Source organism: Trachypithecus francoisi, unplaced genomic scaffold (genome assembly GCF_009764315.1).
Source record: "Trachypithecus francoisi isolate TF-2019V2 unplaced genomic scaffold, Tfra_2.0 Lachesis_group0, whole genome shotgun sequence".
NCBI classification, from domain to species: Eukaryota; Metazoa; Chordata; class Mammalia; order Primates; family Cercopithecidae; genus Trachypithecus; species Trachypithecus francoisi.
This window is the reverse complement of record NW_022681453.1, coordinates 95,210,910-95,224,897: the sequence shown is the minus strand read 5'-3', so window position 1 is coordinate 95,224,897 and position 13,988 is coordinate 95,210,910. Positions and strand designations below refer to the sequence as shown.

The window sequence follows — 13,988 nt, the reverse complement described above, 5'->3', positions numbered from 1 at the left end:
AGATCACTTGAAGCCAGGAGTTCAAAACTATCTAGGCAACAAAGTGAGGCCCTATCTCTACAAACAAATTTAAAAATTAGCTGGACATGGTGCTACATGCCTGCAGCCCTGGCTACTAAGGAGGCTGAGGCAGAAAGGAAGAAGGATTTGAGACCAGGAATTCAAGGCTGCAGTGAGCTATGATCACCCCACCACACTCCAGCCTGGGCTAGAGAGTGAGATCCTGACCAAAAGAAAAAAAGAAAGAAAAGAAGAAAAGAAAAGAAATGAGTAAAAGAAGTTTGAGAAGCATAATTAATAACAGAGGAGACAAAATGGAAAAATGTAATCAACTTCCAGCCCCCCGCCCCCTCGCAAAAAAAAAAAAAAAAAGTAGGGAAAGAAAAAAAAAAAGAACAGATGAGATTAATAGACTTTAACCATCATCAATGGTAACATTAAATGTAAATGTCTATAGTCTAACACTCCACTTAAAAGACAGACATTGTCAGATTGGAGAAAACAGCAAGACCCAAAAGAAACTCACTTGAAATATAAACACACTGGTATGTTCGAAGTTAATGGATGGAAAAGTAAACCATAAACACACTAATCAAAGGAAAGTCAGAGTGACTATATTAATATAAGACAGATTTTAAAATAAGGAATATTACCAGAGAAAAAGAGCAATATTAAGAAGTACAAAGTAGGGCCTGGAATAGTGTTTCATGCCTGTAATTCTAGCAGTTTGGGAGGCCCAGGTAAGAGGATTGCTTGAGGCCAGGAGTCTGAGACCAGCCTGGACAACATACCCAAGACCCCATCTCTATAAAAAACAAATTAGGCCGGGCGCGGTGGCTCAAGCCTGTAATCCCAGCACTTTGGGAGGCCGAGACAGGCAGATCACGAGGTCAGGAGATCGAGACCATCCTGGCTAACACGGTGAAACCCCGTCTACTAAAAATACAAAAAACTAGCCGGGCAAGGTGGCGGGCGCCTGTAGTCCCAGCTACTCGGGAGGCTGAGGCAGGAGAATGGCGTAAACCCGGGGGCAGAGCTTGCAGTGAGCTGAGATCTGGCCACTGCACTCCAGCCCGGGCGACAGAGCAAGACTCCATCTCAAAAATAAATAAATAAATAAATAAATAAATAAATAAATAAGCCAGGAGTGATGATATGTGCCTATAGTTCCAGCTACTCAGGCAGCTGAGGCAGGAGGATTGCTTGAACCTAGGAGGTTGAGGCTGCAGTGAGCCATGATTGCAACATTGCACTCCAGCCTGGACAACAGAGTAAGAGCTTGTCCAAAAAAAAAAAAAAAGTACAAGTAAAGATCAATTATAGTGCCTTGTTTATTTTCTTCCTAAAATATCAAAGCACTTTATCAATATGGCAAATGACATGCCATTTGTTTTTTATTTGTAATTTCTGTCCCCTCATTACACACTGCAATAGTCCCTTGGTTTCTGCACATTTGCACACCAGCTTCTCAACTTCCCAATCAACCGTACATGTTCTTCTCATCCTTCCAATACTTCCAATACTCCCAATATTTCTATCTCTTTGCATATGTTAGTCAAAGAAAATTTTTGTTGTTTAATAAATAACCAACCTAGATAATACCTAATTAATTCCACAATTTTTTTAAAAAGTCTTCATAGGATCAAGTTTTTTGAAACGTGGCAATACATTAGGTATCAGTTAAAAATCATAGAAAACAAACTAACAGAAAATTTTTATCAAAATTATTATTCTTCTGTTCTTTGGTAAATTTTAAGAAAAGATAAAGCATGAATTAAATAATTAAACATAGGTGTTCAGACAAACTGTTCTACCTGTGTAATTACAAGCACTTTAAATGAGAGAAAAACACAGTTAAATGAATATCTAGAGAATGTCAATGCTGGATGTAAAATATTCTCTGAACAAACATCACAATTTATATCTGTGGTTGCACCGTTTGCTTTTACTAATTTACCAATTTCCCAACAAAGAGTCAAAAATAATCTACCAGAATTATCATTAGGTCCCTTGTGAACTTCAGAGCAAGAAAGCTAATTTGATTCATATAACGTCTTCCACGTTTATATTATCAATGCCAGAAAGTTAGCAGAATAAACGTGGCTCTACTTTGAGCTATTAACCTACTGTAACATTTAGTCACACTACTTGATTATGCAACAACAGCCAAAATAAAGCCATTGGGAATACAAATTCTGAAGCTGATGATCTAAAGCTTACTAAAACAAAGAACCCTGTTCAGTTTAAGCACTAGGCAAAATAATTCATTTTGAGTAATACAGCGGCATTTACAACCACAAACAAGTATTTTAAATGCAGTTTGAAAATATTTCCTTGCTGGACATACAACCCATCAAAGGATCATTTCTCGATTTTGAAACATTAGTTTACATTAGCATGCGTGTACTTTACCTACGGAGTCTTTGTTTTGTTTTTTCAATAGATGGTAGAAGTGCTTACCATTGACACAGCTCCTCAGGTCAGGATAAGAAGCATCAGTTGACTGGCGTGCAGCAGTGAATAACCCAGTTTGAAAAGAGCGAAGACAAACTGAAAAGAAAAACGAACATAATCTTCTTAGACACACATACTTGATCTGAATTCATGGTAGGAACTGTCCCAAGAGGTAGAATATTTATGCTCCTGTGGATTCACAAGATTCAGCCTTCAAAATGCAACACTAAACGTTTCCATCTACCTTTTTGCAAAATTCAAAATCTACAAGCAAGATGGCAACAGATACAGAATCATAAAAAATAGGTCTGTGACAGCTTCTTCTCTCTGGAGAAGAACCTTAAAGTCAGAAGTGAAAAAAACCTTGGTTTAGCACAGAAATTCATTGTCATATATGTTTTTAATTCCATGGCAGAAACAAGATGTTACTCTCAAATCTATTGACCAGAGTCTGATTTAGAAAGTATATATAATTAAGTCAATAGAATCAGTTCGTGTTTCTACTTGCTACGGGCTACTTCCAATTCTTCTAATGTTGACCTGAGATTAATACAATAATATTTGTATAATGCTTCTATATTACAAAACAGGTTTACTTCATTCCCTTCGTTCTTCACTACAACCCTGTGAAATCAGATATAGCAACCTGGTAGATATTGCTAGGAAACTAAGAAATGACAGCTGGAATTGTAAAGATGAAATACTTTGCAACTTTAAGGTAACTAGAAGTTACTTAGTGCCAAAAATATATTTCTTAACAGGCATTAAAGACACTACATGTATTACTTCATTGTTCAGACAGTCACTGACTTACTATTAAAAAAAGATGGTGTTTTACTTAGCTTTTGTCGAGTAACAAACCACCCCCAAAATTAGTAGCCTACATAATCATTGTGTTTTTCTCATGATTTGTGAGTCAAACATTTGCAGAGTTTGGTTGGGTTGTTTGTCTCTGCTGCCAATGGAGTCAACCAGGATGGCTGTGGCAGGGGACTGCTTCCAAGATGGAGCTAATGTTCTTTGGCATCTCTCTTTCCATATGATAGATCATGCTTCAAAGTTCTCCATGTGGGTGTTTCCCTTAGCATGCTGGTCTTACAGTGGCACTTCTTTCATGACAGCTAACTTCTAAGAGAGAGAAAGCCAGCTGCCATGGCAATTATGGGACATTGTACCACTTCTATCATATCATATTGATCAAAGGGGTCCCAGGGTCCACCCAGATTCAAAGGGTAGGGTGTGGGTGGGGGATTTATTCTACCTCTTGATCAGGATATGGCAAAATGACACCGCAGAAGGGTATGTGGAATGGGAGACATTTTTTAACTATCTTTGGAAAAATATAATTTATCACAGACAGATTAAAAGATTCATTTGAAGTCAGTATGTGTTTAAGTTACCTATGGCTGCTATGACAAATTACCACAAATTTAGTAGCTTTAAATATAAAAATGTATTGCTTTACAGTGCTGAGAGTCTAAAACCAAAGGGTTAGCAGGGATCCATTCCTTCTGGACGCTTCAAAGAAGAATCCCTTTCCTTGTCTTTTTCAGCTTCTAGAGGCCATCTGCATTCCTGGGCTCGTGGCCTCATCCTTGTATGTCTACCAATTCTTGCTTTGTCATTCCATACCCTACTACTGACTCTGATCTCCTGCCATCCTGTTATGAAGACCCTTATGGTTTTATCGAGTCCTCTCAGATATCCCAGGATAATGTCTCCATGGAAAGATCTTTCGTCACATCTGCAAAGTCTCCATTTGCCATATAAGGTAACAGTCACAAGTTCTGAGGATTAGGACATAGATATGTTTGGGGTGGGGAGGGCTAGGCAGGGTGGAGTAAGGAGGTCATTATTCAGCCTACCATGGTGAGTTAGAATATCTTCCCAAATAAGTCTTACCTTACACATCATGGGGGTGTTTCTGGAGCCCCTATCTTAGTCTACTTTGTGTTGCTATAACAAAATACCACAGACTGACTAATTTATAAAAGAAATTTACTTCTCCCAGTTCTGGAGGCTGGGAATTCTGATATTAAGGTACTTCGGCATCTCATGAAGGCCCTCTTGTTACACCATCCCCCAGCAGATGGCAAGAGAGTTGAGAGGGTGAAAGAGCAAGAGGCCAAACTTGCAGCCTCCAGCCCTTTCATAATTGGTGTTAGGCCATTCATGAGGGTGCAGCCTTAATGACCTAAACACCTCCCATTAGGCCCCACCTCCCAACACTGTTCCACTGGGAATTAAGTTTCCAGCACATGCTTTTTGAGGGTCACATTCAAGCCTAGCATTTGCTCCAGCCCCCAAAATTCACGTCCTTCTCATGTGCAAAATATATTCATTCCATCTCAGTAGCCCTGGTATGGTTTGACTGTGTCCCCACCCAAAATCTCATCTTGAATTCTAATCCCCCCAATCCCCATGTATCATGGGACAGACCAGGTAGAGGTAATTGAATCGGGGGGGGGGGGGGGCGGCGATTTTCCCCATGGTGTTCTCACAAGATCTGATGATTTTATGTGTTTGTCAGTTCCTCCTGTATTCATTCTCCTTCCTGCTGCCTTGTGAAGAAGGCACCTTGCTTCCTAATATGGTTTGGCTGTGTCCCCACCGAAATCTCACCTTGAATTGTAATAATACCCATGTGTTAAGGGCAGGGCCAGGTGGAGATAATTGAATCATGGGGGCAATTTCCCCCACACTGTTCTCATGGTAGTGAGGAAGTCTCACGAGATCTGATGGTTTTATAGTTGGGAGATCCCCTGCACAAGCTCTCTTGCCTGTCGCCATGTAAGATGTAACTTTGCTCCCCATTCACCTTCTGCCATGACTATGAGGTCTTTCCAGCCATGTGGAACTATGAGTCAATGAAACCTCTTTTACATTACAAATTACCCAGTCTCAGGTATGTCTTTATTAGCAACATGAAAATTAACTAATACACTTTCCCTTTGCCTTCCGTCATGATTCTAAGTTTCCCAAGACCTCCCCAGTCATGCTGAACTATAAGTCAGTTAAACTTCTTTTCTCTATAAATTATCCAGTCTTGGGTATGTCTTTATAATAATAGTGTGAAAACAGGCTAATACAAGCCCCCATGTCTTAACTCATACTAGCACCAACTCAAAAGTCCAAAGTCCAGAGTCTCATCTAAATCACATATGGGTGAGACTCAAGGCATGATTCACCCTAAGGCAAATTCCCACCAGCTATGAGTTTCCAAAATGCAGTGAGATAAGCATGATTCCATCACAAAAAGGTAAAACAGGTAAGAACCGTAACTGGTCCTAAGGAAGTCCAAAACTCATTAAGAAAAACAATATAAAATGTTAAAGCTCTAATACAGTTTTCCTTGACTCTATGTCCTGACTTCTGAGCACACAGGGGTAGGGGTTGAGACCTCAAGGCCTTGGCCAACCCATCCCTATGGTTTTGCTGGATGTAGGCCATGCTGCGGCTCTCACAAGTTGGAGTCTTGTGCCTACAGCTTTCCCAGACAGAAGTTGCATACTGGTAGCCTTATAGTTCTGGGCTCTTGGGGCTTCCCAACTCCCATGGCTCCACTAGGCCTTGCCCCGGTGGGGGTTCACTACAGTGGCTCTGCTGCTGTAACAAGTCTCTGCCTGGGAACCCCCAGACTGTCCATAATAACCTTTGACATCTAGATGGAAGCCCCATGACCCCACAGCTTTTGCATTCTGTGCACCTGCAAAATTAACACCATATGAATGCCACCAACGCTTATGAGGTACGTACATTCCAGAGTGGTGGGTTGAGATGCACCTAGGCCCACTTGAGCCATGTTTGGGATGGCCAAGGGACACTGTGCTGAAATTCCAGCAGCAGAGTCCCTAGGTCGTGCTGAGCAGTGGTGGTCCTGCAGGTGCCCCTCTGGAAACTACATCAAGGTCCTGCTCTGGGCCAGTGATGGGAGAGGCAGCCTCAAAAATCTCTCAAATGTCCTTGAGGTCTTTCACCCATTGTTTTGAAAAACAGCACCTGGCTCCATTTATTTATTTAAATTTCAACAGGTTTTTGGGGGAATAGGTGGTGTTTGGTTACATGTATAAGTAAGTTCTTTCATAGTGATTGCTGAGATTTTGGTTCATCCATTACCCAAGCAGTGTACACTGTACCCAACGTGTAGTCTTTTAACTTTCACCCCGCTTCCACCAGTTCTCCCGAGTCCCCAAAGTCCATTGTGTCACTCTCATGCCTTTGCATCCTCATAGCTTAGCTCCCACTTATGACTGTGAACATACAATGTTTGGTTTTCCATTCCTGAGTTACTTCACTTAAAATAATGAGCTCCTGGCTCCTTTCTATTCATGGCAATCTCTTTGGCAAATGGTAACTTGGGACACACCATTGGTTTGCTTTCCTAAAGACCTTTTCACTCTTTATATGACCAGGCTGTGACTTTCCCAAATATTTTTGCCCTGATTCCCTTTTACTTATAAATCCCAACTTTAAATCATTTCTCTTTTTCTCATATATTACTATATGCAGTTAAAAGTAGCCACAAAGGCTGGGCACAGTAGCTCATACCTGTAATCCTAGTTCTTTGGGAGGCCGAGTCACGTGGATCACTTAAGATAAGGAGTTTGAGGCCGCCTGGCAAACATGAAAAAATGCTGTCTCTACTAAAAACACAAAAATTAGCCAGGTGTGGTGGCACACACCTGTAATCCTAGCTACTTGGGAGGCTGAGGTACAAGAACTGCTTGAACTTGGGAGGCAGAGACTGCAGTGAGCCAAGATCACACCACTGCACTCCAGCCTGGGTGACAAAGCATGACTCTGTCTCTAAATAAATAAATAGATAAATAAATAAATGTAGCCACACAGTTCCTTCAATATTTTGCTTAGAAATCTCTGCTATCCTAGTACATATCTCTTAAATTCAGCCTTCCCTAAAGCCCTCAGGCATGGAGATAATTCAGCCAATTTCTTTGCCACCTTGTAACAATGTTGGTCTTTACTCTAGTTTCCAGTGCTTTGTTTCTCACTTCCATCTAGGATCTCATCAGAATGGCCTTTAGCATTCATATTTCTACCAACAATCTAATCATGACACTTAAGTAATCTCTAAGAAGTTACATTCTTTTCCTACATGTCTTCTCTTTTTTTGACTCTTCACCAGAATCATCCTCAATGTTCCATTCACAGCTATCTAGGTTTTCCTAGCCTGCTCCTCCATATTCTTCCAGCCTTTAGCCATTACCCAGTTCAAAACTGCTTCCACATTTTCAGGTATTTGTTATAGAAACAAGCCAATGTCTGGCACCAATGTTTCGTCTTAGCCCTTTTGCTGTTGCTATAACAGAATACCACAGACTCAGTTATTTATAAAGAAAAAAATCATTTTTCACAGTTCTGGAGACTGGAAAGTCCAATATGAAGGTGCTAATCATCTGGTAAGGGCCTTCTTACGTACGGCAGCATTCCATGATGGAAGGTAGTAACGCAAAAGGGTACAAGACGTAGAAAGGGGAAGGGAGCCAAACTCAGCCCCAGTAAAACCCAAGTAGTTTTAGGTCTCGAGTAGTCTTATCTTTCGTTCATTTGTCCTTCCTCTTGTATCATCTACTCTCAGACTTCATTTATTCTAGTGTGAATATTTCATTAGAATCATCACTTTTGAGAAAGCTTCATTTCGCATCTCTGGCAAATTTTACAGTGAATAACAGCCAAAATTTGAAAGCCCTGAGGCTGGAGACCCAAGTGAAATGTTTCGTATGGATTTAGAACCCCAGGCCAGACTACATTAGCTTAAACACATAAGGCACATTATATAAAAGCCTACATTAATATTCATGATAATACTGTCATGGAAAAGTGCATTCAGAATTACAGCGTGGAGAGCCAGTTGCTTTGCCACTCCAAAGCCGTGCAATACAGAACCCTCATATCCCCACTTAATCTTTTTTACCACACAACAGGAATAGGAAAAATTGAGGAGGGTAAACAGGAAGGTGAAAGCTGGAGGGAGATTGTCTCTGCTTCTGTAAACTGACGCAGAAGCTCCCACGAGAAAAGGGATTAAAAACAGAAATTAGGACCATAGGAGAGAAAGGCTAAGCAACAGACCCTTTCAAGAGAGGTTCTGGTGGTCAAGGCATAACCTCTTAGGAAAAGATCTTGCTACATATACCTTTACTTATATTTTTCACCATTAGTTTTATTAACAATCAAACTGGTTTCCTTTTGCCACTTTCTATAGGCACCACTATCCTAGCTATCTTGATTTGTCAATTCTAAAAAATAGTTCGAACAGTCACTGACTCCTAGACAAAGGAATTATAATGGATCATTTGAGTCAGGTAAATTTTTTATTTCTCCAAGAAACTACTTTATACCCCTCTGTCTTTAAGTCACAGAAAAGACATCACATAAAAGGCTGAATGTTTGCTTGTTTTGACTGGAGGAGTACAAGGCTGAGTTATTCATACCCCATCCCTTTGACTGCATTATGATCTCTCATCTTTGAAAAGCCCATCGCTTGCTTTCAAAATATACATATATATTTCTTTCTATCTCCATTTCCTCCGTTTCCACTTTCATTCATCCTTTAGGCAGTCATTCTAATGAGTTGTGTGGTTTTTGGTTTTTTTGTTTGTTTGTTTTGTTTTGTTTTTTCTTTGAGACAGAGTCTCTGTCGCCCAGGCTGGAGTGCAGTGGCACGATCTTGGCTCACTGCAACCTCCACCTTCTGGGTTCAAGCGATTCTCATCCCTCAGCCTCCCCAGTAGCTGGGATTACAGGCCTCACCACCACTCCTTCATTCCTGGCTAATCTTTATATTTTGACTAGAAATGGAGTTTCACCATCCTAGTCAGGCTGGTCTCGAACTCCTAACTTCAAGTGATCTGCCCTCCTCAGCCTCCCAAAGTGCTGGAATTACAGGCATGAGACACCATGCCCAGTGGTCATGTGTATTTTTAAAATTTGTAAGTGTTCTTGAAAATATATATTTACAATTTCATGTCCACGTTTTTATTCATGTGTAAATGGTTTTGTATAATGTATCACATCCTCTAATATTTTTCACTCAGCACTTGATTTTTATGATCAATCTACGCTGCTACACATAATTCATTGTTACTAACCACTAAGCATTACATCACAGTATGCAACCACCACTTTAGAATTCTGTCTACCCATGATAGATATTCAAATTACCTCCAATTTTCTACCTCTACAAGAAAGTGGAAAGTACATCCTCATGCATGTCTCCTTAGTACCTGCATAACAATTTCTTTGGAATAGATATCCAGGGGTGGAATTGTGTGATCATTAAATAGGATTGTACTTAATGGCTTGGCAGAGGTGCATTCTCACCAGTGGGATACAAGGATTTCTATATCCTTGCTTTCTAATTTTTGGCAGACTAATAAGTAATAAAGTAATATCACATTGTTTTTCTGATTTCTAAGGATATGGAGCATATTTTCATGTCATTTTCCAAATCTGAAAGTTTTCTTCTTTGAAAATTTTCCCTATTTTTTTTTTTACCATTTTTCTATTGATCTTTATTTGTTTTTCCTGCAGATTTGAAAAAATTTAAACATTTATAAATATCATCTCTTGATATTTACATTTTTGATATTTATTTGACAGAGACAGAACTATCATTTGTCTCTTAATCTTACTATTCATGTCTCTCTTGTAAGATAAATTCTTAATTTTGTTATAATAAAATTTATTATTTCACCTTACAGTTTGTGAATTTAAAATTTTCCCCCAGGCCATCAGTCACAAAGATATTCTCCCATATTATTTCTTTAATTTCATAGTTTTATTTTAACATTTTTGTCTTTATTCTACCTAGAATTCACCTTTACATTTGGTGGTAATTAGAAACCCACATTTATTTGTCTGCCAATAGCTGGCCACTCTTCTCAATGCCATCTTTAAATAATCCAGTGACTTACAGTATCATCTTTATCAAATATTAGGTTGTCATAGATACATGAGTCTTTCTCTGAACTTTCTGTTCAGTTTCATTAGTCTACATGTTCTGAAAATACCATACAGTTTTATTTCTATACCTTTATATTATTAATATTTGATAAAGTATTTCTCTTTTTTGTATTTTAGACATGTGTGGACTTTCATTCGCTCTCTTAAATTTTAAAATGAGTGTATCAAGTTTCTTAAAAATATTTTTTTAAATAAGATTGCTCTGAACATATAAATTTGAGGATGGCCGCACATAGTAGCTCACACCTATAATCCTAGCACTTTGGGAAGCCCTGACAGCAGGACTGCTTGAGCCCAGGAGTTTGAGACCAGCATGGACAACATAGAGAGACCCCATTTCTAAAAACATAAAATATAATAAGAGAAAATAAAATAAATTTGAGAACTGATCACTTTATAGCATCACTCAATTCAAGATCATGAAGTATCTTTCAATGGTTTTAATTCATTTTCTATGTCTTCAATTTGAGTATTAAAATTTTCTCCATAGGGCTTTTATGTGTTCTTAAGATATTTCTAGATATTTTATGGGATTTGCTGGTATTGTGAATGGTATCATCTTTTTAATTTCTACTAGACTATTGCTTGTGTTAATAACTACTATGAATTTGTACAGGAGAGTCATAGAATTATCTAAATCTCTTATGTGTTCTTACATTTTGTCTGTGGATTCTATTTTTTTCCAGTATTATATCAATTAAAAACAATGACAGGACTATATTATAGCTTATGATCTATAAAATCCCTATTTTTCTTTCCTTATTGCATTGAATGTAACCTCCAGTACTTTTCTTTCTGTTCTCAACCTCAAAGAAACTATAACTAAATTTTATCCATTAGGTGTAATGTTTACTGTAGATTTTGTTCGCTTCCTTTCTTTTTCTTTTCTCTCTCTTTCTCTTTCCATCCCTCCCTCCTTCCTTTCTCATGCCAATTTGCCCAAAACAATCCTATTTTATTCTTTTTACAGCTGACATTGACCTTGTGCAGTATTAATCCTGAACTGAAATGTGAAAATTTGGAAGATAAATTAGGTGCTTATTCTATATTTAACCTTTACCAACCTCAGAACCTTTTCTTATATTCTTAGTTTGACAAAAGCTTTTATCATAACTAAGTAGTGATCTCTATCAACTGCTTTTTCTGTATGAACTGAGGTAATACTACACTTTTAGGGGTGGGGTCTTACTATGTTACCCAGGCTAGTGTCAAACTCCTGGCCTCAAGTGATCCTCCCACTTCAGCCTCTTGAGTGGCTGGGATTACAGGCATAAGCCACTGCACCCAGCTGATTTTCTGATGTTAAATCATCTTTAAATTTCTGGAATAATTTTACTTGATCATGATATTATTTTTAACACACTTAAGATCGGACTGAATATCATTTTATTTAGAATTAATTCAGAAAGCAAAAGGAATTCTATTTTTCTTTTCTTTTATTCCCTCACTTAAATTTTAAAATGAGTTTACTATATGTCTTTATTTGGTTTTGGAGTCAAGATTACACAAGCCTCTTAGAATAAGCTCATTTTTTAAGGACAATATCTTAATAAGGGAAACATTAACAATTTCCTAAAATTTGTAAGAGTTCATTTGTAAAACCATCTGGATCTGGGTTTTGGGAGAAATAGGAAGAAGGAGGCTTTGGCTGCGGTTTCAACTTGTTTAATACTTGTTTGTATAACTAAGTTCTCCATTGCTTCCTGTGAAATTACAGATATTTTATGTTTTTCTAGGAACACATCCATTTTATTTAGGTTCCCAAATGTATTTGATGTAGCTGTTTGTAATATTTTATGATACTGTTTTTAACCTGTGTTGACGTTAGAATATTTTCCCTTTCCATCTTGTACTCTATGTACTGGCATTTCCTCGTTCTCTGTTTTGTTTTTCCTTAATTATTCTTGCCAGATGTCAGTCTCACTCGCTAACCCTTCTGAAGAATGAGAATCTGCTTTCATTAATGCTCACTTTTGTTTTTCTATTCCACTTATTTCTATCTCTGCTTTTGTTATTTTAAAACTTCTTGTTACTCGGGGTTTGCTCTCTTGTACTTTTTGTGTTTGTTTTCTCAGTTGGGAAGCTCAGGCCATGTTTTAAATGGTCACATCTGTTCTGTCACTACTGCCTTGTCAGTTAGAACACAACCGCCCCACCACACACACCAGCAGGTCAGGCCAGCTTTTTGTCTACCCAGACATTTCTTACACTTCCTATTGCTGTCATTTTATTTTGTTATTAACGTGCTTGGAATCTTATTGTTTCTTTAGAGAAGATTTGAAGGGAGGGAGTCAGCATTCTGAGGTACTTCACCAACTTGGCAGGAATTAGAAACTAAAAATAATTTCTTTTTTTTTTATTTTCAGGGTTTTTTTCTTATTTTATTTTTTGCCAGCTTACACCAAAAAATGATTTCTAATGTTTATATTTAGGCTCAGAGTTTACCATTCTTCCCAGGAAGTTTCTCTCTCTGTAATAGAAACACCTACTCTGTTAGGTGATACGAGGCCTATGGAAATGGCAGTGATTTATTCGACTTCTTACAAAAGAGAAGAACACAATTTAAAAACTATAATGGAACCCAGAGTACTTATTTCCAAATCACATGTTTTCAAGATAGCACAGGGAATATGTAGACCAATTGAAGTGCTTTATTAGTCCCTGAAAACTAAGTCTAAATATTGCCCCAAATATATGGGTTATAGTTATTTAATTTCTTTGGTGACCTTATCTCACTACAGAGGCCTTCCTATATGAGCTGTTGTAGTTAGTAAAACTACTATTAGATTTACCAGGGAAAGGATTGTTTTGTTTTGCTTTTCAAATTAGAGCCATTGGCCTATAGAATATACACATCAAATAACAAAAAAAGTGTAACTGAGGCAGGACATTTTTAAAAATTGTTTTTAACAGTGGAATTCACCACACATGCCTATATACAAATAAAGACCAAAATATGAAATTTAAATCAAAAAACAAATCATAATAAAAAGTATATTTTTGTTTCACATGATGGGGTGATTAAACAAGAATATATTTGAAGAAATTTTGACACAGTAAGTTATTTATGTACATTGACTTATTTGGTGATGTAAAAGCTGTGAAGTTAGAAAATATAGTTACAGGGCACACTTAAAACTACAGAACCTGAAAAGCTAAACAGCTTGCTTCACCTGACACAGCTAAAAATTTTTAGGTCTGAGGCTGGAGCCCACATCTTGTGTTTTTGTTTTAGTTTGTTTTGTTTTATACTTTGTTTTTTTTTTTTTTTTTTTTACCATGTTGCCAAATGAGATAGGCAAAGAGAAGAAAGAGTTGGGTGGGACCAGAAAAGTGGAAGAGAGATACAAGGAGAAAAGAAAAATATTTTATCTAAGGAATTTCCCCAGAACACATAATGCTGTATTAACATGGTATTTTCTTTATCCAAATGTACTCTGATCAAAGGAATGCATCCTCTACAGTAGTGTGCCTGCAAAAACACAGCCTCATTACATGGACCTAAAAAGCAAGAGTTAACACTGTATTTTTTAATGCACATGTAATATTTA

At 37.8% G+C, this 13,988-nt stretch overlaps 1 protein-coding gene across 1 annotated transcript in view; it reads right to left on the bottom strand.

Moving 5' to 3' along the window:
• The window catches only part of PROS1 (protein S), a 101,209-nt gene that overhangs the window by 38,496 nt on the left and 48,725 nt on the right, over positions 1-13,988 (bottom strand). Inside the window, exon 4 of the mRNA XM_033211570.1 lies at positions 2,461-2,550. Within this exon, the coding sequence (XP_033067461.1) occupies positions 2,461-2,550 (90 nt within the window). The remainder of the gene's footprint in view (positions 1-2,460; positions 2,551-13,988) is intronic.